This window comes from Boleophthalmus pectinirostris, unplaced genomic scaffold (assembly GCF_026225935.1).
Source record: "Boleophthalmus pectinirostris isolate CB_2022bp ecotype Guang Dong unplaced genomic scaffold, ASM2622593v1 HiC_scaffold_21, whole genome shotgun sequence".
Lineage (NCBI taxonomy): Eukaryota > Metazoa > Chordata > Actinopteri > Gobiiformes > Gobiidae > Boleophthalmus > Boleophthalmus pectinirostris.
The window spans coordinates 3,815,089-3,838,431 of NW_026571175.1; the positions used below are offsets into that span (position 1 = coordinate 3,815,089).

The window sequence follows — 23,343 nt, forward strand, 5'->3', positions numbered from 1 at the left end:
ATATGGGCTCTTTAATGTATCCCACCCACTGCTATTGGTCAATCTCGGTCTGGTTAAATCTACTTGTCACTGGCTCAGAGTCAATCACAGAGAGAAATGCAAATCTTTTAATTGTACTTTATCAATAGATAAATAGAAAGTGAACACCGTGACAAAAAGGAAAAATCTTGATATTGTTTTAATATATTTTTTTTAGTTTAGTAGTAGTAGTATTAGTAGCAGTGGTAATAGTAATAGTAATAGCAGTAGCAGTGTTGGCAGTACTTACGTCTGAGGGTTTCTGATGTGAGGAGGCGAGCACAAGGATCTGTCTGACAGCAGCAAAGCCCTGCTTCATCATGTCCGCCTGCACACAAAACAAGAATATCATAATACAGCCTGAACTAATGCAAACCCAAACCAACTGCATGAAACAGCACTGCCAATATGATTTATTTACTATCAAACACTAAGTGTAACTTTCACGTACATGTTTCTGGACGTCTCCTCCGATCTTCTGACTGAGAGACAGATACTGAGCCACAGCTCCGCTCACGATGTCGTCATACTCCTCCACAAACTTGGCCACAGCTGAAGAGGGAAAAGACAATTCTGTGTTACAAAGTGGTTTTGTGTGGATTCTTATTTATAACAAGTTATAAACTGTTGATATTTTGCCATCAACAATCAGCAGCTCTGTATGAAGTTCTGTTACTCCAGTTAGACTTTCATTTTTTTATTTGTTCAAGTTTTGTTTTAACACAATCTAACCAGAAAGAACTGACTTAATAAAAACTACAACAGGTGATCTGATTTTGTGTTGTTAAACAAATTCCTCTCCCATACATGACAGTCACAGGCTAGTTAGCATTAGCCAAGAGTTTCAGTGAATCACTCTCATCTTTTTTTGAAAATCAAATTCCTAAACAGGACCATGAGCGCTCAGACTGATCACAGGCTCATGAACATGTGTTGTTCCAGTTTGTATTTTTTTTCTTGAGTTTTCATTTCAGACCATCTTAAAACTTTGTTTTCAGTGTTTGCTAGACATCCATGTAGAACCCCCCAGAGTGATGTCACTGCAAAGTACCAATTTCAGCACATGTCCTCATCCAGTTGTGTATTTGGTGTGGACGTCTGCTATAGTTATGATCTATGGTCACCCTGGATCATTATGTTAGAATTTTGGACATTTTAAAATCGCAATATTCATCTAAACGACTTAATAAAAGAAACGAGTTGATCTCCGAAATAGAAAACTACAGGAAAACTTTCATACTGATTAATTGCTCAGGTTGTTAGTAAACAGAACAGAATAGTAACGACCACGGTCTCCTTTGGCAAACACAGACAATTAAAACCTAGATTTTTGTGTGTAATAAATAAATGTAATACTCACGTCCTCCAGAAGGAGAAGCAGCCCCTCCTCCTCCTCCTCCAGACAGAGACATGCCCTCCAGCCTCCCCACTGCTACCTCCAAACGAGCCACCAAACCCGCCAACTCGGCCATAACTGAAAACACAGCATCATACAGGTTTAATATAAGGAAAAGAGAGGTAGAGGGTCAGAGAGACGGTCAGAAGAGGACAGAGGATGCAGAGGAGAGGGTCAGAGGACGCAGAGGAGAGGAAAATGGTCAGAGGACGCAGAGTTCCAAGGAAAATGCATGTTCCAAGCATGTTAACTGTTAACATGTACCATGATTACACAGGGGACTCTGCTTGTAATTAGCGAACGCAACAATTAAAATGGCCTGGTTCAGTGCACAAACAAAACTATAGTCTCACAGTGTACAACCAGTACTGAGAAGGAGAAAAACAAACCCTATTTTATTTTCTATGTTTTATATTCATTCTGTAATCATTTTCTTACTAAAACAAACAAAACCCATTTTAACAAGAGATTCATGAAAATAAACTTTTGTAAAACCTCTGCTGGATACAAACGGCTTGTCTCAGTGTTGTAGATAATAATAATAATAATATTGTTTTGCCTAAATTGTTTCACAGTATGACATTTAACTATATACTTTATCTCCATGGAGTCAAGCAAGCAAAGTTACATGTCAGGTCTGGGGAGAGACGAGCTCTACAAACAGCACTGAAGGTATTTTCTCTACAATAAAAAAAAAACACTAATTAAATACATGAACGATAGTCATGTTGTATGCCATACTGTGGAACATTCCAGGCAAAGCAATAACATCTCCATGGAGACAAGGACATGGAAGGCCCCACACTGAAAAGTTATATCTTTAGGAAATCCTTAGTCATGTGTAGCAGCAGTAAAACCCCACAGGGCTCCTTTAAGAGTTGTGTAAAAAACTGAAAAATGCGGCGTCAGGTCTGAACTTGTAGTAAAAGTATGTGGACACAAACTGCTATGTAATGTTAAAGAAGTATTTAAGTAGTAATATTACGAAACAATTACATTAAAACCGCAACAGTACAAAACTTGAAATCACCAAAATGCAGCTTCAGTTTGGGCGGGTCTGAACACATTTGGGAGGATTGCCATTAGGTTTGTAAGTTATAGTTTAAAAAATCAAGATTCTTTTCACAGTATACATTAAGCACTGACATTTGAGAGAAAAATGAAATCTAAAACTTTAAACTAATACAAGAATCCGATGTATTTCAGAACATGCTTGTAGGTCTAAACTACAGGGTTATCAGCTTTTACACAGAATAAGACCACATGGAGTCACAAGGACATTTAGTTCTTAAAGAGAATATGTTATATTACTGCATGTCTCCTGGAGTTGTCAAAAGCATTGAAAATCAGATACTATTCGATACTAAAACTAGTATCGAAAATAGATACTCATTTGAGCAGGTATTAATACTAAAAAAAGTCCCATTCAATTCAATTTCAAGCTGGGGAGGCACCGATATGAATACTACTGGGGTTGAGTATCAGTATCCAGGCTGGTGTCACCTAGTGCCTCTTCTGAATTTAATTTCTCTCCAGTGACTACACATCAGGAATCAAAATACACACTAGACAATTTGCAAGAACCACAGAAGTTGTAGACCATGCATTGGCCAATCAGCGAAAAAGCTGTGAGGGTCCATTTTTATGGTACAGCACAACAATAAACAAGGCGGTATAGATGGATGTAGACAATTCCCGAGATTGAGGATTTAAAGCTGAAATGAAGAGAATGCTTGGTGAATTTTGTCAAGGGGAAAGACGTTATTGCCCTTCGTCCTACAGGATTTGGGAAAAGCTTAATATATCAGTTAACCCCGTTAGTGGTGCATTACATACATCACGACCAAATAGCAGCGATTGGTTAAATGAAAAAAAAAGTACCCGTCTGCTGTCAAGCAAACGAATCCTAATGCTGCGAGGTCAGATGGTTTCTATGAAGTGAAACCGGCTGATGAATCAGGCTAGAGTATCAGTACCCCTCCAGGAAAATTTGCAGTATTTGTGTTCAAAGATATCGATTCAGTCGATATCCTGTTTGGACTTTTTACTGACTGATGTAGTCCAGGACATATCATGATGTTTAAACTGTCATTCATTCAAAGCTGTTGAATAGTTATTGTAGGATACATAAACACAATCAGATCCAATTTGTAATAAGATTTTTGTATTTTGATCCCTACACTGGTATTGGTTAATATCGGATATCAGCATCAATATCGGTATCTTAACTGCAAAACCTGAAATCAGTGCGTCCTTATTTCAAGCTAAATATTTAAAAGAATGAAAACTTTGCACATCATTTACTTGAAATGGGCATGTTGGAGGAGAGGGAGGAGCAGCCCAAACACAGAGAAAAAGTCCGTTTGCCTGATGAACGTCTAGTGCCGAAATGTTGCACGTTGTTGTTTGTCCTAATAAATCTCACATTTTGCAAGTAAGATGGTGTGCGGGATCTTTCTCTAAGCAAAATATTTTAAAAAAATTAGCTAATTTCTATTGTATTGTCAACCTTTATTTTCCCCACAATGAGGAAATTCCAAATGAGAAAATTGTAAACACTGAGTGGTAAAAATAAACCCACACATGAAGCCTATTACAATGAATTCTTAACACTTCTCATTACATTTGTCCAAGTTTGAACTTGTTCTTGAGACACAACTTTGTGAATTTGTTCTGCTTAAGTCCAGGACCAAACCCTTTTAACCAAATGTCCATTAGAAGTTCATCCTTCTCGGCTGAGGATCCTCAGAGCTCCATGCAAAACACAGCAGCGTGTTTTTGCATAAAGCTGATGGAGACTTAAAAACAAGACACACTTCTCAAATTACCACTTCTACTACTACTTTTCACATAAGTGACTTTAAAGATGCTCTAACTCCCCCCACCACCTCGTCTCCATGGAGATGGTATGGCTTTGTCTGGAGTGTTCCGCAATATGACATTTATGAATTTTGCTTGAAAAACACATATTGCAGCTAAGTGTCATAAATTTTCGGTGGGGTCATGCCAACTAGAGGCTAGGGTAGTTATTCAAGTTACTCTTTAATCTGAACACAATCTGACCAGAAAGAACTGGAGCTACAGGGGGTGGGACGAGATACAATTTCCACAAAACAAGACACAAGATTGGATTACGAAAACAAGAGACAAGATGAGATTTTGACATTCTTTAAGGATATAATAAATATGTTGTGCATTTCAGTTCCCAATTTTAGCCTCACCATTTTTGATTTACTTGATTTAATATTTCTGCTCTTATTGTACCTCTGCTTTTTAGGACTACGCATTCCCAAAAAACGTAGCTCACCAGTACTCTATTTTTTCAATCCAAATGTAAAAACATGAGGAAAAAATCTCACAAGATCTTTTTTACCAAGTGTGCACAATCTTGTGGCAATTTTGTCTTGCGAAATCTTGTGGCACAAGATCTTAGAACTACTACAGATTTTTTACTCAGTTTTTTGTCAGTCACTCTCACCTCTTTGTTGAAAACTCCTAAACAGGAAAATGAACACTCAGGACTGATCACAGGCTCCTGAAAATGTGCAGTTTAAATCTATTTGGTATTTTTTGTCTGATAATCTTAAATCTTTTTGACATTGTTTACTAAAGCGGGAATTGTGCATGATTAGAGACACATGAAGAACAGCCCCAGCGTGATGTCACTGCAGAGTATCAGTTATATCTGTGTAATCCCTCACTGGTCCAGGTAGGATTCATAGTGGGAGTATACTAGCCTATGTGCTCTTATACTTGTTCTGATACAGCTCAACATCATTTTAAAGATTCATTTGTGTCTTGTGAATGGGACTTATTTAGTACTGATACCTGCTCAAATGAGTACTTAGTTTCGATACTTGTTTTAGAATCAATTAGCATCTGATTTTTGATACTTTTGACAACCCTACATGTAGATAACTTTAAAGCCATTCTAAGTAATAACATCTCCAGACCCTTCACTGGAAAAATTACACAGTGTACCTATAAATACTTTTAATAAGATTTTGGCCAATCCAGGTTTTGCGTTTTACAAGGTAAAAGTGACACTTGTGCACCTAGGTCACGATCTAATTTAAATATTTGACAGTTTAAATGCAAATATGTTTTACATTTGAGATGCTTTGCCTACTCACCCAAACACACCCATTTGGTTTCGACGATCGAGAGAAGATTTCGAATGAGTTCTTGTGACTTTAACAGATATGTAAGATCAGATGGACTAGTATACACCCCTAGACTACGGTGGAACCTACCTGGACCACTGAAGCATTACACACATATAAAACCACATGGGAATAGAATAAAAAGTACTATGATTTAATGTTAAAAATCACATTCTATTGTCTAAAGAAATTATTATCATTGTGGAGTAAACTCATTCTGAGATTCTCAACACGTTTTCCAAATTTTTTGTTTACTTTTCATTTAATTAATATTAGCTGCCAGTGTATCCATCATGTATTGTGATGTATTTATGAATGGCTTGTGAGATTGAGTGATTGATGGCGTTGTTACAGAAATAAGAATAAAATAAAATATCACAACCAGTATAAGCAGGAGTAGTAGTAGTAGTTTTAGTAGCAGTGTGTAGTAGCAGTTTGTAGTTGCGTGTAATAACAGTAGCAGTAGTAGTAGCATGTAGTAGTAGAAGCAGTTTTTAAAAGCAGTAGTAGTAGTAGTAGTAGAAGAAGCAGTTTTAGTAGCAGTAGTTTTTTGTAGCAGCAGTAGTAGTAGTATTAGTAGTAGTAGCAGTTTTAATAGCAGCACTAGTAGTTTTAGTAGCAGTAGTAACAGCAGCAGCAGCAGCAGTAGTAGCAGCAGCAGCAGCAGTAGTAGTAGCAGTAGCAGCAGTAGCAGCAGCAGCAGTAGTAGTAGCAGCAGCAGTAGTAGCAGTAGTAGCAGCAGTAGTAGCAGCAGTAGTAGCAGCAGTAGCAGCAGCAGTAGTAGCAGCAGCAGCAGTAGTAGCAGCAGTAGTAGTAGCAGCAGCAGTAGCAGCAGCAGTAGTAGCAGCAGCAGTAGTAGCAGCAGTAGTAGCAGCAGTAGTAGTAGTAGTAGCAGCAGTAGTAGTAGTAGCAGCAGTAGTAGTAGTAGCAGCAGTAGTAGTAGTAGTAGTAGTAGCACGCAATACATTTGAATGCGTATTAGTCTCTAGCAATTTTGTAGACTCTTCCCACCTCTTTTCCTCTGTAACTTTTCCTTTAATTCTAAATTTATTTCAGAGTCTCCAGACTGGCTCATATTTAGCAGCACTAGTTTGACCTGCACTAGTTTGGCTCTCCAAAGTCCACTTCCTGGTTTGAGCCACAGTGACTCAGATGTTATTAAAGGGAGTGGTCCATGAATGAGGTGGACAACACTGGGTGAAACAGACTCTAGTGGAGCGTGGGATTTCCTATTGTGATACAAAGTGTTTCTGACAAAAAGGAAACTGACAACATTGCGGTAGTGTGTGGATGTAAGTGTGAATTTCAACATTAAATCAGTCTTTCATATTGCCATGTGGTTTTATATCACATTACAACTAACTGCAATCCCTCATGTGCTCTTATACTTGTTCTGATACAGCTCAAAATCATCCCAAAGCGACTCAGGAAAGCTTCATTTGTGTCTTGTGAATGGCACTTTTTTAGTACGATAACTCCTCAAATGCGTATCTAGTTTCTGATTTCTGATATACGATACTTTTGACAACTCAGCATTGTTGAAAATAAAGCGTACATCTAGCTCCAGGGGATAAGACACAGCACTAAGTTATAGAAAAAAACAAAGAATTAGGGCGATTCTAGGTTATAAACATTTCAGCTTTATAAGTGTTTCAAGGTGTGGCTATTCATTTGAAAAGACAGAGAAACAATCGGAATTAACAAACACAACATAGGCAAACAGACTAATGAAATAATAACTATTTGCTTTCCAGCAAGAAGAGATGCAATAACTGAATTGTGACTAAGCAGAAATGTCAGAGGATTTCATCACAAACACATTACAAATTAACCAATATGCATAAATTTAACTCTATATAAAGACAGTAAGATTGAATTAAATGCTTGGTTCTCCACTAAAAATGCTCACTAGTTGACCATCAAACTCATTGCATCTTTTTTTTTTTTTTTTTTTAAACAATTCAGCAAATTACCAAAGTTGGAATAACTTGAGGAAAGAAATAGCTACTCATTAAGCTACAAGAAATCTATAACAGGAAAAAAAAAATCTTATGTTTTTACATTTATTCATACCAGGAGATGACAATCGAGAAGAATGCAGCTATAGATTCTAAAAAAATTCATAACTAACATGCAGAAAAAAGGGTTACACACAAAGCTGGTTCATTTACATAGAATTTCAACCACAAACCCTATAATAATTTGCATTTGCAGCATTTTCAACTTGTATTATTATTGCTGAAACTAGATAGTTTAGGGCAGTGTATTAAAATTTTTATTCGTATACATGTTATTTAGGCCACCCCAGAACGCCTATTACATTGCAGTGACACATTTAACCAAATAATGACATAGTTCCTTTTGGTTTATCTGCCCAGTTTAATTGCAATGTTTAGTTTCTGTGGAGATAAGGTGGGAATTTTCCTGCACAAAAGCTGCAAACACGGAAGTAGGTTAGGCCCGGTCTCTGAGCCTGGGGCAAATGAAATGACAAGACAGAACAATACCCTTATATTAACAAGTATCCCATTGACTTGGCGTGCATTTAACAGTAAAAACAAGCTTGGTTTAATTCTAATGGTCCACTACGACATCTAAATCAGTCAAATAAACCTTAAGCTCCACCTGATCAAGTTCAAGGGGCACAGGCTAATGCGATAACCCGGTTGGCAGTCGCTTCCTTCGGTCAGTGCTGCTAGCTTTTAGCCAGAGAAGCACCGGCCGGTAGTTGGTGTTACGTCGCATTCTGTACCCCATTAAAATATGTTACACCTCATTTTATTTCGCATTTTTAAAAGTTTGCTGAAGCGTTTTAATGGTTCGGTTTGTTTATTTATAACTTTTTAAAGCGGTTCCAACATAATTCCTTACATTAAACCATCGAGACTCTGCTGTGATAATGAGGACACCACGGGATGCAAATTGTGTCAGTGAAGTTACGCGACAACACGCGTTTAAATAGACAGATATTTCAATTACATCAGCTGTTTAATTGTTTACACAGCTCATTTAGCCCTCACATGGGACTAGTATCTCCTCCCTTGCGCTAGGTTTTTTTCGTTTCGGCATTTCCTGGTTTTTAGCCTGTCTCAACACACCCCTCCCAAATTGTGTTAGCAAATGCTGCAAAAGTCTGCAGAAAAACGCACATTTTCGCAATCGTTCCGCGTTTACGTTAACCATTACGCACAGCAATGGAATCTAATGATGCTTTGTGCTGAAAATGTATTGCTATTCGTGGTAAAAAATAATTTTAAAACACTGAGAATAAGCAATTTCTAGTCAAAATGCCACGATTTGCGAACACGTCTCGTTGCGTTTTGCCTCCGTTACGCACGCGTCTTTGGCTAAAATCGATCATCTGTCAACATTTTCATTACACATTCTGCTTCTCTTACCTGCTAAATTACGGGAGCAGTGATTTGATCCTGTATAAGTGTATGGAGAGTGTGCAGGCTCGCAGAGAAAGCAGCAGCACTGGTCCTTTCTTCCTGGATGAGACACGGTTTTACCCAGCTGACACCGCGCCGCGCTGGTTTCCGCCCTGTGCCGTGAGCGCGACTGAATCCTTTGCCATATATGGACCGTGAGCGACAGAGGAGAGAGAAAAAACGATGAAACTTCACATTTATGGCTGGTTTTTCCTTCCCCTTTTGCTTTTATCTTAACGCAACAGACCAAAGACGTGACATAATAACTTAAGTATAATGGATATAGTGCTGGCGTTTGTATTACTTGCTGAATACGATTTTGTTTAGATTGAAAAAGGAAATTTGATCCACAGTGCCTTCCTCTTTAGAGTTTTTAGGAACAGTGACCAATTTTTTTTTAATTATTATGTTAAGTTATTTACTGTAAACAAAAGGTAGAATCCAAAAGAAAGTATCAAATTTCCGAGTTTCCCCTCTAGATGGAGGTGGTGGGTGACAGAAGTTAGGTAAGTAATTGCCATTGAATCAGTTCTAATTGAAGGAGCAGACGGCAAAAGTATTTCCATGAGTTTGAAAGGTCTATATTACACTATAAACACTATAAAAAGTAGTTTCTTCATCACAAACAGACCTGGAGTTGTGTTTTGTATCATTCACACATGTTTAACACACAATCTTTGCATATTTACTCTGTTCTTTTCTCAAACTGACAATACTGTTCCTCCTTGTGATGTCAATCATTTGAATAATTTGCATCCTTTTTACAGCTATTGTTTTATCCTCACTGGAGTTCACTCCTCTGTGCACCAGCAGATTACACTTTATATACACCATCTCAACTGTACAAAAGGTAAAACAAAAATATAAAAAATCAACTTTATGTTATTCTAGTGAGTTGAAGAGTAAAGCTGTTTAAAGGTAGCAGTTCACTTTTAAATCTACCACTTGATGACATCACAAGGTGGAGCAGAGCGAGTTAAGCTTTGGAGATGCTGATTCAAACGTGTTAATGCGACAAAACACAACTCCGGGTCTGTTTTTGAGGAGGTTACAGCGTCATAACATGGCTTAAAGCTCACAAGAGTCAGTTTTATGTAATGTAGAACCTTTAGCAACTAGATTTTTTTGAGTAGTTGTAACTAATTGAGTCACATTTATTTACTAAGGTCACGGTCAAGATTACTATGGTCATGAGCTTTGTGTAATGACCGACAAGATTGTCCAAGCGGTCGAAATGCGTTTCCTCCATAGGGTGGCTGGGTGCTCCCTTAGAGATGGGTGAGGAGCTCAGTCACACAGGAGGAGTTCGGAGTAGAGCTGCTGCTCCTCCACGTTGAGAGGTGCAGCTGAGGTGGCTTGGGCATCTGTTCCGGATGCCTCCTGGACGCCTCCCTCGGAAGGTGTTCATGTCCCACCGGGAGGAGGTCCCTGGGAAGACCCAGGACACGCTGGAGGGACTATGTATATATATACTATATACTCTGGGCTGGCCTGGGAACACCTTGGGGTCCACCTGGAGGTGCTGGAGGAAGTGTCTTGGGTGAAGGAAGTCTGGGAGTCCCTGCTTAGACTCCTGCCCCTGCGACCAGGCCCCGGATAAGTGGAAAATGGATGGATTCATTTACTAATTGAGCTTTGATAAATAAACGTACAATAGTCATATACTTCATATACAGATAAACATTTCTAATTCTGAGTAGTAGAAGCAGCAGCAGTAATAGCAGCAGTAGTAGCAGCATGAATTATTTGTATGTATCCATTGTGATTTTTATAGCCGTGGTTGACTATGAAGTATTGCTTCTGTTTAACGTACACTTAATCATTAACAAAAGCAAACGGTAAAGCAGTGGATCTGTTACGGCCTAATGAGCAGTGCCATTGTTCAGTTTTGTTTGAGCATGTTTTAAAAGCATCTGGATCTGCTAAATAGAAATCCACAATACAAAACTACAGTATTATTAGTGAGGCTCTTTTTTAGATGACATCACAACATCTATAGGCCAATAATATTGGCAGACAGATGAATTGAAAGACCTTTTTAAATCTTTGTATAGTGCGGGAACTAAGCTTGGGAAAAGGGATATTTTATCAGATTATTTTTATATTGATTCAAAATTTTCTCATTTTATGTGGAAAATATTTGATTCATTCTTAGGTTAGGTTGCTTTATTTGTACCCGTAGGTAAATTTGTTTCCCAGATTTGAGAGGCTGGTCCTACATTTCACTCATCCACATCATCATTAATAAACACAGTTACAAAATAAAGTGTTACAGTGCTTCAAAGCAGAATGGTTTGTTCCATCATCAATTAGTTAAATTCATTCATCACGCTTCACTTAAATCACAATAAATATTAAATATATAAAAAACACACGATTTCTCCAAGACAAACCTACTAAAATTGATAAATAGATTACAATTTATTCATAAGTACGATAGCGGCTGGAATGAAGCTCCTTTTAAAATGATTCGTTCTAGGTCTTGGGACTAAAAGCATCTGACCAGAGGAAGCAGCTGAAACTCTCAATTTAGTGAATGTTGCACGTCTTTTGAAATACTCTGGGACATTCTCTGTTTACTGTCTTGAGTGCAGGGAGTCTAGGCGGCTCTGAGGATGAACAGTCACCTTACTCACCCATTTACCCAACTGATTCAGGGAGTGCTTGTTTTTAGCAGAAATGATCCTAAATCATGAGACCAATGAAAAAGTTCAAACTGATTAAATAAATGTTTTATAGAACAGTGTCATCATGGTTCTGTCTACATGGTAAAAGGAAAACTTCCTCAGACAATGAAGGTGCTGGTGTCTCTTTTACACACAGCAGAACAATTATCGTGTTGTAAGTGGAATAATACCAATCCTAATACCTTTAAATCAAATGCAATCTGCAATATTATTTTTAATCATTTGAAAATCTTCCAAATAAATGCAGTAACTACATTTTATAATTGATAACATGTAGTTAACACATTTATTTGGAATGTTTTCTAATGTATGTTTTGTTTTCTAATATAAAGAAGTGAAATTATCAATCTGAATCATTGAACTACCTGTATGTCTTGTAATCTTTGTGTAGATTATTTATCTAGTTTCTTGTATGTTTAGAATAATTTGTTCATAATCATTTGTATGTGTATATGCAATAAATTTGATGAAAAAATAAATAAATAAAAAATGAATACTAAAATGAATAGAGTTAAAATGCAGATGTTGTAATAGAGTGAGTTCTTGGCTCTTGTCCTTAATAAATGATCAGGTTTGTGACTTTACCTTTTTTGGTATTTCATGGCGAAGTGCAAAGTAATCAACACGGAAAACTGACTCTTGCCCTCCATCTGAGTATGACGTCGTCTCATTCTGTAATCCATAAACAGCCAACAGATACTTGACAGTGATATCATGCTGGGGCAGTAAATACGCGTCTGAAACTTGTTGAACAGCGGAAATGAGCTCACCTGTTGCAATTCCAGGTCAAGGTCAATTACCTATGATCAGATTGTTCTTAAAATAAAGCTCAGATTAAAGTCCAAAGACCTTCAGACAGAGCAGTGCCTCCAGCTAACATCACACGCCAAGGAATGTTGATGACATCCGCCGCAAAGTGTCAATACCATTTTAAAAAGGTCTAGAGTTTGTGTTTATGAATTAAAGAAACTAATTAAATAAATGACAGAATTGTTTTAGCTAAAAAGTGAGTAATATTTAGAGATTGGAGGGAAGAAGGGAAGGAGAGAGGGAAAGAAAAAGGGAGAGAGAGAAAGGAGAAAGGGCAGAAAAGGGAGAGAGAAAGGGGTGAGAGGGAAAGGAGAGAGAGGAAGTGAGGGTGAGGAAGGGAACGAAGGGGACAGGAGAGGGAGGGAGAAATTGAAAGAGAAACATTGGAGGAGGGAGAGAAAAATAGAGGGTGGGGGAGAAAAGGTTAGGAGAGAGAGGATAGAGGTAAAGAGAAGGAGGAGAAAGAGCATGAGAGTGAGAAGAGGGAAGGAGCGGCTGTTGGGCAAGACACTTGGACAACTTTAACTGTGTAAATCTAAACTGTGAGTAACGGTGAGCTTAAAGGTGCAGAATTGTGTTAGATGTGTGTTAGTCTGTGTCGTCTGTCTGCATTGAAAAACAGGAAAAGTCGTTAATAACAATTTGACAACTTTATTTATACATTTCCAGTTTTAGTTTCAACAAAAACAATCTTTAAAAACACTTCAAATCACCCCAATCACAGCTCAGTGTCAGATTCTTCATTTGTGTAACAGCTGTTTCATTATTTAGGTACAAAATGTGTGGTTTTCATTTTTCAAAATCTCACACAAATGTTGGTGAAAGTGCAGCACGGAAGAGTGATTCTACAGTCGTGGGGTTTATAGATTTCCTCTTCTTCATTGACATGATGTGCAAAGACAGTGGAAGAATAATACGCTTTTGTTGTTTTCACATTGGCACTTTGGTGCACTTGATTTGACCCACACAAGTCGACAAAACACACATGATCTTCAACAAAAGACATTAAGTAAGAGACTTTTGCATTAATTAGATTTTTTAGCTGAGCTAAACTATTTTAATAAGCTAAACATAATAGCAGCAGTGATTGTGAATGAATCAAAGAATTTAAGCTGTAAGATCCACCAAACATGGAAGTCTTCAAAATGAGCCAAAATTCCTACACAGAACCAGCTTTTCTTCTTAAACAGGCTGAGATTTAAGAAGAGATAATTAAAAACAAAAACAATTGAAAACAAACATGAGATGAACTCATCCTGTTTCCCATCAACATTCACAAGAGGTGAGTTCAAACATTCAACAGAAAAAAAACAAAAAAACAATCTTCCCTTATTTGTATAGCAGGAGTTGCAGTAGTTGTAGTTGTAGTATTTTAGTAGTAGCAGTAGTAGTTGCATTAGGAGTAGTACTATTTGCAGTAGTAGTTGCACTAATAATAACACTAATAGTAGTAGTAGTCGCAGTAGTAGTAGTTCTATTTGTAGTAGTAGCAGCACTAGTAGTTGTAGCAGTAGTAGTAGTAGTAGCACTAGTAGTAGCAGTAGTATTTTACAGATGAAGTTGTAGGGGTGTTTGCAGAGAAATAATTTGTTTTTTGGATTAGCACAGTTTCAGGTCACAATTCCATCATTTTAATCCTCAGTTCCATCATTTTACGCAAAAAGTGCAATTTTACTATAATTTACTGAACCTGTAGAGGGAGACCACACTTACTTATATACTAGAAATGTTTTGAAGTCCATGTTTTAAAAACATATAGATAAGACCAGCTGCTTTGCTCCAGTTTTTGAAGGACAGAACAGACGCAAATTTAACTCACAAACGTATTTAAACTATTGTTCTTTTGATTCTGAAATGATTGGAGCGATATTTATAATCACTAATAAACATGGATTCACTGTGCAGCCCTATTCACATACTAAATATATCCTGTTTTGACAGCCTACAACCATTTTTACAATTTATTCACTATTTACGAGGTTTAGGTCAATTCTAGATATAGGTAATATAATAGGTTTCTCTTCTGAAGAAAAAAAATCTAAAAGTTAAATAAATGAAATAAAAACCACAGCAACCAAAATGCAATAAAACTTAAATAATGCATAATTTTATCATTTACAATTTCTAGATCTCTACTGGGTGACATCATGAGGTGCGAGTGTGTTTTGAGCTTTGGAGAGGATGGAGATAGATCAAATTTGCAGAATTACTCAAACATTTGTGAATTAGACAAAACTCCGGGTATGGTTTTACGAGGAAACTAGAGTAGAACATCGCTTAAAGATTTTAAAAGGTAGTTAATAGAAAAACGTACTTATAAATAAACTCCCAGTGTTATGATGTCACTTCCAGAAACTTCAGCGGCGATTTCTAGTTTGGTTTTTGTTCCTTATTCGTCAAAAGCGTATTTTTAACTACAAACTGTATCAAGTATGTAAATAATGTCATAATAATGTATCTCTATGGTAAATTAATAAAAATGTTTTTCAAATTCCAAATAAAAATATGGCTCAGTATAGTTATTTGAAGGAAAAAGCAAAATGATAGATGAAAATTTGACATGAAATAAAAATAGGTAGTATAAAATGTCCATGTTGCCGTGGTTACAGAGATGAGAGGCATGTCCCGTGTTTCCCAGGTGATTTGAGCGTAATTCACTTCAGTGTAGAATCCAGTGTAGAATCCGACAATTAGGCTCATAAATATAGAATATTTTTAACGTAGTAATTTCTTGAAAATCCAAAAACACGAGCGATGCGATGAAACTAAAAACACACGTGTCAAAAGTATCAACGATCTGGCTGTAGACTTCACTGTGCTTAAGTAGTAATAGAAGTAGATGTTGTAACTTTTATGGCGGCTCTGTGTAACTATGGTCATGTTACAGGTCAGATCTGTGGAGTGGTGACTCTGCTCACAGTAAGAATCCACGTTTTTCCAGGTGTTTTTGAGCAATAAAAACACCCAGGCTGAAATGAATGCTAGATAGAATAGAAAAGTAAAGTTACACTGTGCACCTTTATAATATTACATACATTTCCTTTGATTCTAGTAAAAGAGTAGAGCCCGACCGATATGGATATTGCTGTGGCCAATATGAAACCGATATAATGGGAGTTGGCGCTGCCGATAGCCGATATAATCGCCGATATATTTAGTGATGTTAAAATTCACTGTAAATATTGAATTGTTTAAAAAACTTAGGTTTGGCTCTGATGGATTTTAAATTGGGTTTATTTAGGAAACATTTATTGTTATTCTGCCTCTTTACATCATATTTCCAGACAGTAGGTTGGCTTAATGGCATTTTTGCATCACATTCTAGACACTAGTGATGGGTATTCCAGTTCTTTTTAGAGAACCGGCTCTTTTGGCTCGGCTCACTAAAAGCTGCTGATTCTTTTGGCTCCCAAATGGCTCTTCAGATTGTTTTGTTGCAAGCAGGACTAAAGCACGTCTAAAGCAGGACTGAAGCAGGACTGAACCAGGTCTAAACCAGGACTGAAAAAGGACTAAACCGGGACTTATTTATTTTATGCTAAACTACAGCCAAATATGCTCGTTTTTTTGTTTTTTTTAATCCTATGTACACGCAAATTTCTCAAAGTTTCGTTTTTAGCCGCTGCCGCTGTCAAACCACGAGTCTGCACGCGGCGTGAACAGAAAAAAAGTGTGAGAGAGAAAACACGGCTCCCAATAAGGATCAGGCTCCCGTCGTTCGCTTCAAAGAACCGGCTCGAAGAGTCATTTCGTTCGCGACGGACCCATAACTAGTAAAGAAACTAGCGCTATTAGCCTTTAGCCGTAAATGCTGCGCGCCGCGGTAATTAATTATATGCGCAAATGTCATAATTCACACGTCTGTTCACAGCTCATTTACATATCAGTGCAGGTCCAGTAACAAATATACGGCCAGTGTAGTCACTTTAGAACAGACCAATAGAAAACAGTCTGTTTATGTGCGGGAGCTACAGCAGCTAACCCATAACAAATGACTAAAACTAGCTTCAAAGTCGACATATTTCCAACACTCACCGCTCATACAGGTTCCTCTCACATCACAAGTCTGCACTAATAAATGTCCTTTTAATTCAGACTCAAACCGATTGTCCGTAAAAAGAATATAATCTCAGTGTTTGGATCTGTGTCTGCAGGTGTAAACAAACACACGTGAGTGACGCGACTCTATGGTGTGTTCAGGGACAATATGGACACACGCACGGATAAATGACTCCGTAGATAAATACTGATGTGGAGCCACATATTAGGACATTTATCTGTCTGTAAATTGGATTAAATGAACAGAATGTAGAGAGTCTAAGATTTTTAACGACGTATCACATGCCCACGTGAAATATCGGCCCCTATCAGCAAGCATATCGGCCGATAGCCGATATGCCTCGAGGTGCCCATATCAGCCGATAATATCGGCCAACCGATATATCGGTCGGGCTCTATAAAAGAGTCTTGTTAATTCTTAAAATAGTATAATATAATAGTTTGATTGTTGCATTTAACTAATTATCCAGTATTAAAAGTAGGTTCAGATTTTTAACCTCTTTTTTTCCCTAAGTCAACTGTGAGAGACTTTTCATGAATTCACAAAAAATCTAATATTTAAATGTAAAATTGAGATGTCCAAAATCATTTAAATCATCTGATTGAAGCCACAGTGAAAATCTAGAGCCAGACTGTTCAGCTTTGACAACACACTCATAAAAACTTCACTCATTCGCTCACAACAAACATGCTTTTAACCTGTATCAAAAATTTCCTAAAAATTTCCATCAGTTTTGTTTCTCCGTGCATGCGTTTTCTTGTCGTCTTTTGTTACGTTTTATCCGGTTATTCCAAAATATTCTCCATGGCAGTGATCGGTAACGTCCGGTGATTTTGCGGCAAAGTGTCATTTCTTGTTAAATATTAAAAACGTTTCTTAAATCTCTTCATTTCTCGGGCTAGTGTCTTAACTCACCAGTATGTGCCGGCGCAAAAGGAGTCCCGAAGTACATTCAAAGAGTTTTTCAATAATTCTAGTAAAAGGTCTGGCTCAGGGAGGGGCTGTGGTTTCCATGCAAAACGATGCTGTGATATAGACCAACGCAGCTTTTTAAGTAGGTGTCCTTTCACTGCAAAATGACTTAAATTCAGAATATTAATCTTAAGTTAGTTTGACTAGTTTACATTTATTTAGTATAAAGTCAAAATTTTGTCCAATGTCTAATTTCTAACTGCTTTCTTAAAAGTGTAATATGCAACTTTTCAGGTGTGATGTCTATAGGGTAGGAAAGCTTTCAGAAATGTTTGTGTGCATAGGATAGAAGTCCATGCATATTTGAGAAATCTGTGCATATTTGTCTGTAATGTAATTGTAGTGTATTGTGTGTATTGTATCTATCAGAATACAAATTGAAAAGTTACGACATCAAGAATTAAAATCAAGAAATCAAAATGTACGATTACACTTTCTTCAGTACGAACATGAATTCACAGATGCGACTTTACGGTCAAAAATATGTCATCACTTCACAGGCATTATTTACTGAGCAAAGATCTGTTCTGGTTTAGTCCTGTTTTAGTTTAAGTTCAGTCCTGGAATCAGTCCTGGTTGAGTCCTGGTTCAATTCGTATGCGGTGCAAAAGTCGATGTTTCTTCTGTTCAGTAAATAATACCTCTGAAGTGATGTTGTATTTTTGACAGTTGAGTCGTGTCTATGAATTCGTATTCGTACTGAAGAAAGCGCAATTGTATATTTTTATTCGTGATTGTAATTCTTGATGTAACTTTTCAATTCATATTCTGATGGATAAAATACATGCTATACATTTTATATACGACTGGACTCATATAAAATATTTATTTTATGCTCAACTACAGCCAAATATGCACAGATTTCCCAAATATGCACAGATTTCTATCCTATGCACATGAATATTTCTGAAAGTTTTTTTACTCCATAAATGTTCTACAGTATAGCATTAAACTTACATCTCTGAGCATAAGCTTCAGCCTAAACCTTTTCGGTCCCAATATACATGTGACTGAAATAAACAAATCAATCTATCTCCATGGAGACAGGACTGAGTTACAGGTCCAATCTGTGGAGAGACGAGCTCACCTCACGCTCACAGTTTTTTTTTCAAGGTATTCAAGGTAAGCACTAGAAACACCTGTAATTGAATATGCAAGTTTAATTCCATACTGTGGAATACTCCAGCACAAGCGATAACATCTCCATGGAGACAAGCAGGTGGGCCACCTATCTGAAAACTAACTATATATCCTAATTTGAGTTGCAAATTTTTTAATCTGCAGGTCATTAATTTAGCTAGAAATAAAAAATAATACCAGTTAGAAATATATAAAAAAAATTACAATATTAAATAAATCTAAACTAGTCAAAGCTTTTCAAATCCAGATTCAAAATTCAAGTGATTTTAAGCTCTTATCGTTCTTGTTTTGCTGTGTTTAAGCACACAGCGCCGGTCATTTTGTAATTCCTCTTCTTCATGTAAACATATGAAGTGATTCCAGCATGTTTTTTTCCACGTAAGGTAGAGTCTGTTTGCGAGGGCAGATTGGAGCTACCCTCTGCCCTCTCGCTATAGCAGCTCTTCACGTTGTTTCTTGGCTCTGGCGGGACCTTGGCCGTTTCGCAGGGAGCCGTTCTGAGGACGGAGCAGTTTCCCGCGCTCCTGGTCTCCGTTGGTCCAGGGGTCAGGGGCCTCGTCGCTGTCCATGTCCGAATCCGAGTGCATCAGAGCGGACGAGGTGGGCGCCGCTACTCCCTTCAGACGACCTGGAAGGGGGGAAAAAAATGGATTTAAAAAAACAAAACAAAACACAACATTTCAACAATATTAGTGTAAAATAAATGTCTTGCAATGATTAGGGACATTTACTATTTCATTTTAAAAGAAGACCTATTGTGCTTCTGTCTGTTATATACAGTAGTTATAATCTATGACACCCGTGGATTATTATGTTAGAATTTAGTTAGAATTGACATTTAAAATCACAATATTCATATAAAACAACTTAACAAAAGTCCACAGATTTTTACTGATGTCGCCGTAAACTTCATCACAAGATTTTGCGTCTGCATCACAGAAACGCAACCTGTTGTTTATGCCGCTATATTGGAGGTCAAACTATCTATCTGAAACAACGTGTAGTATTTGTATGTGATAAAATAAGAAGCATGCGCTGTGCAGTCCTCACTTTTGCTGGCACGGAACCCCTCTTCAATTTCCAGGATAGCTACGGTTCTGATTTTGACCCCCATTCTACAGTCATCATCAACAAAGAGCTCTCGCATCCCGTTATAAAATATTTATAATCCTCTAACTCCTTGTAACGTTTTAGTTCATGGTTGGTGTAGGACGATGTAGAATGAATTAAGTAGTTAAAAATATCTGGGTATTGGAGTAAGTGTTGATCAGACTGACAAAGCGCTCTGTCAAAATTAGACTTCCACAACCCAGCAGGAGGACTTTAGCTTTATATCTTCCTAATGACTGATCTAATGAGCTGCAAATTTTGGAGCGTTTTATGTTGTTTACACTGTAGCCATGATTATATTGTAGTGAAACAAAATCACCTTCCGGATCAACCCCAACCTTGACCTCCAGTATGGCTGCCAAAACATTAAGTCACACGACTGCCACGTCACACGCATATCCTTAATACCTAAAGATCAAGCCAGTGACCAGTGGATTTTTTTTTTCATTTGTACCAAATGACCAAATCCTAAGTGTATCATGTAAAAAATTGGAGAACAAAGTAAGTACAAATCAGTGTGTGAACTAGTGGTGGTGAAATCGGGGTTAGATCAGAGCAATGACGCTTTGAATACAGAAGAATAAAGACTGCATGCATGAATCACTCAAAATACAACTTTAAAGGGTAAATGAGAAAGAAACAGCTATAACGTAGCTCAGAAAAGTCCATTTGCATAAGCTGTCTCCTTTAATATACACGTGTGTACGTGTGTGTGTGTGTTACCTGCTCTGGGAGGATGCAGCTCCAAACTGTCATGTTCCTCCTCTTCTAAAATTTTATATCGACTTTTACTTCTGCGCACTTTACTCTTCCTCCTTTGAAACAGAAACCATCAAATGAAATACATTAAAAACTCCACATGAATTATATTAAAAACATCACCACTAGAAAACTGACTTGTTACAGCAGCAGACCATTCCCCAGATCAGGGTCCCCACTCCCACCAGAATCAGGAAGGAGGCTATTGTCACGTACAGCACACTCCAATCTGAAAACACATCAAAATGCATTTTCATTTATTCTATTTCATATTTTATACAAGTGGTGATGGTTTCCAGATTATAGAATGTAAATGTCATACTCTCTCTTCCCTATCACATTGTATCACATTGTATTTTGTCATGAAATATCCAAAAGGTAAATACACAAACTTGATAATTTCAACCACAATCATTTAGGCTACGTACAGACTGCAGCCTGAAGTGACTCAAATCCAGTTTCACCCCATGCTCCTGTATTTGATCTTTTAATGACACAGATATGATTTTTTTCAAATATGACCCAGGCCACTTGGATATGTGCTCCTAAAACAATACATATCTGATCTTTTGACATGTGACTTCAGTCTGAATGGCCAGGTCACACTCATCCCACCTACACGTCAGGCTCAGAGTCTTGTCAAGAAAAAACACGGTTAGAGAGTTTATTAATATGTGGGGGGATCGCTGTATTCAGGCCAAATTGGAGGACTCTTATCAGAACTGCGCGGTTTTTGAAATGGAAAGAAATGTCCGAGCACGGCTACAGACGGTCCTGGCTCCAATATCAATGAAAAATAAAGAGCCTGCGAGCCAAATACAAGGAGACTAAAGACTCGACTACCACGAACTGAATTGTATTTTGAGAGACAAGCCCAGTGTTTAGGCGACTTCTGTAAAGACTGAGCGCACTCGCTGTGTGTGATGTCGTCGTGTCCTCCAGTGTGCATGCAGGACACTTTTGGAGCGTTTAAAGTTCACACTGGAGATCACAACAAGTTGTGTTTAATTGGAAATATGAACAACCTTGTAAAAAAAATCAGATTTCACAAAAAAATTTGAATTGACCATTAAGCCCTGCATTCTGGACGTAGCCTCACTCACACACCACACTCATATATAGACAAGGTGGGTGAAGTGTCATGCCTAAAGACACAACAGCAGGTTGCAATGGTCCTAGCGAGAAGCAAACTGTCATAGAGTCATTTTTCCCTGATATTATACAAGTGGGAAGTAGAGTAGCCAAATAGTGCACCCAATTAGGAACACATTTCCTTTAAAAAAGTCACTGAAGTAATATGATCATACTGTACATAAGTAATAGTTGTATAATTGGATTCCTGGCCGTACCACAGTTGCTCTCCTGGTCTCCAAACTGAGCTCTGATGAAGTCCTCCATCCAAAATGGCTGACACACACAGCGCCGCGTGAACGAGTCGCAGTCCCCATGGCCAGAGCAGTTCAGCTGACAGACTACAGGGGGCGACACAGAGAGATTATAAATGTATGGACCTCCTTCAAAAGGGACAATCCAAAACACACGAGAGTTTAGCCGAATATGAGGCAGGATAGAGCGTGATAAACGAACAAAATCACATTTGTTAAAAGTAAAGAGGGAAATAAAGTTTAATGTCTCAACATGTTATTTATTCTGAAAGGTTTACTCACTGACTGTGTCCACTCGTCTGGCCTTATAGATGAGGAAGTCATTCTTCTGTTTCCTGAGTTTGTTTCTGAGACCCAGTGCAACGCTGTGTCCGGCCAGAGGGGGGCGCCCAGGACCTCCAGACACCAAGAAGACCAGACGAGTACTGGAAAATGGATTACAACACATCTTTAAATAATTTTACAGTGAATGGCTATTATGTTTTGCAGCTGTCTGTATTATTATATTTTGTAATATGTTTGCACAAAATTACCAAAGCACATTCCCAGTTTGTGTGTGTTTTTTAATTATTGGCAATACTTTGATTTGTAAAATTAGAGGCAAATGTACACTTGTAAACTATTTTGTTACAGCTGGGGTAATTATATTTTGTGTTTTCCTCAAAGATTATGTTAAATTAGACCACTGTGTGCAGTCTGTATCTTATAATAAAGTATTCATATTTATTGTCAAAAATTGGTATTGGCAACAAAAGCAATAGTCTGATTGGTTGAGATTTGCTTCTAGATGTGGAAATTAATCTGCCGAAGGGTTTGTGAGAGCAACAGATGGGTTCGACCTTGTTCCATGGTGTGAGAATCCCACATTTTCCCACATTTAAACTGGAGTAAAAGAAGCAGACTTAAAATTGTTACCTCCTTATAGTGTTTAGACGTATTACCTGACAGTCGACAGTGTTTAGATGTGTTACCTGACAGTTGACAGGTAAATGTTACCTGTGCTCGTTGAAGGCGCTGATGCTGCGGACCATGATGTCACTGTCCAGGATGCCCAATAAGACACCGACCTGCCTCAGGAGCATGTCCCTTTGCCTCTGAGACACAGCCGAGACTGGGACCTCCAATACCAGCTCCACCAAGTCACGTTCAAATGCATCTACAGAGGAAACAGTACAGGTAAGAGGAGGAGGAAGAGGAGGAAGCCTTTCTCTAAGCCAAATAAGAGTCATGTTTGTGGAGATGCAAGCCTGCTCACAATATGGACACTTCACTTATCACTTAACTTTGCTTTGTTTTAAAAGTTATAAAAGGTGTCTTTAAAATCAGGAGGATTAAAGAGGTCGTCATTGTGGCATTTGCTCAGTGCCTTTGCAAACTGTACATTTTCTGTTTAGATTCACTTCATCCAGTTT

At 37.8% G+C, this 23,343-nt stretch overlaps 2 protein-coding genes across 2 annotated transcripts in view; both read right to left on the reverse strand.

Moving 5' to 3' along the window:
* Positions 1 to 163: 163 nt before the first annotated feature.
* On the reverse strand, positions 164 to 9,135 carry LOC129410054 (adenylyl cyclase-associated protein 1-like). The gene is made up of 4 exons (XM_055157170.1): positions 8,976 to 9,135; positions 1,379 to 1,492; positions 470 to 570; positions 164 to 346 (listed from the first exon to the last, which is right to left on the reverse strand). The coding sequence occupies exons 2-4, from the start codon at positions 1,488 to 1,490 to the stop codon at positions 179 to 181; spliced, it is 381 nt and encodes a 126-aa protein (XP_055013145.1). The 5' UTR covers positions 1,491 to 1,492; positions 8,976 to 9,135; the 3' UTR covers positions 164 to 178.
* A 4,005-nt stretch (positions 9,136 to 13,140) lies between these two features.
* LOC110159230 (KIAA0319-like ortholog) overlaps positions 13,141 to 23,343 on the reverse strand; it is a 38,925-nt gene continuing 28,722 nt past the window's right edge. Inside the window, 6 exon segments of the mRNA XM_020923771.2 lie at positions 13,141 to 19,305; positions 20,511 to 20,602; positions 20,685 to 20,775; positions 21,896 to 22,018; positions 22,214 to 22,356; positions 22,928 to 23,087. Of these exon segments, the coding sequence (XP_020779430.2) occupies positions 19,109 to 19,305; positions 20,511 to 20,602; positions 20,685 to 20,775; positions 21,896 to 22,018; positions 22,214 to 22,356; positions 22,928 to 23,087 (806 nt within the window). The 3' untranslated portion in view covers positions 13,141 to 19,108.

What these genes read in the sequence shown, in the direction of transcription:
- LOC129410054 (XM_055157170.1), bottom strand. Translation starts at nt 1,490, where the DNA reads ATGGCCGAGTTGGCGGGTTTGGTGGCTCGTTTGGAGGTAGCAGTGGGG. An exon ending in TGCTTCTCCTTCTGGAGGAC is followed by an intron (nt 571 to 1,378) that starts GTGAGTATTACA and finishes TTCCCTCTTCAG; the next exon opens with CTGTGGCCAAGTTTGTGGAG. An exon ending in GAGGAGACGTCCAGAAACAT is followed by an intron (nt 347 to 469) that starts GTACGTGAAAGT and finishes TTTTGTGTGCAG; the next exon opens with GCGGACATGATGAAGCAGGG.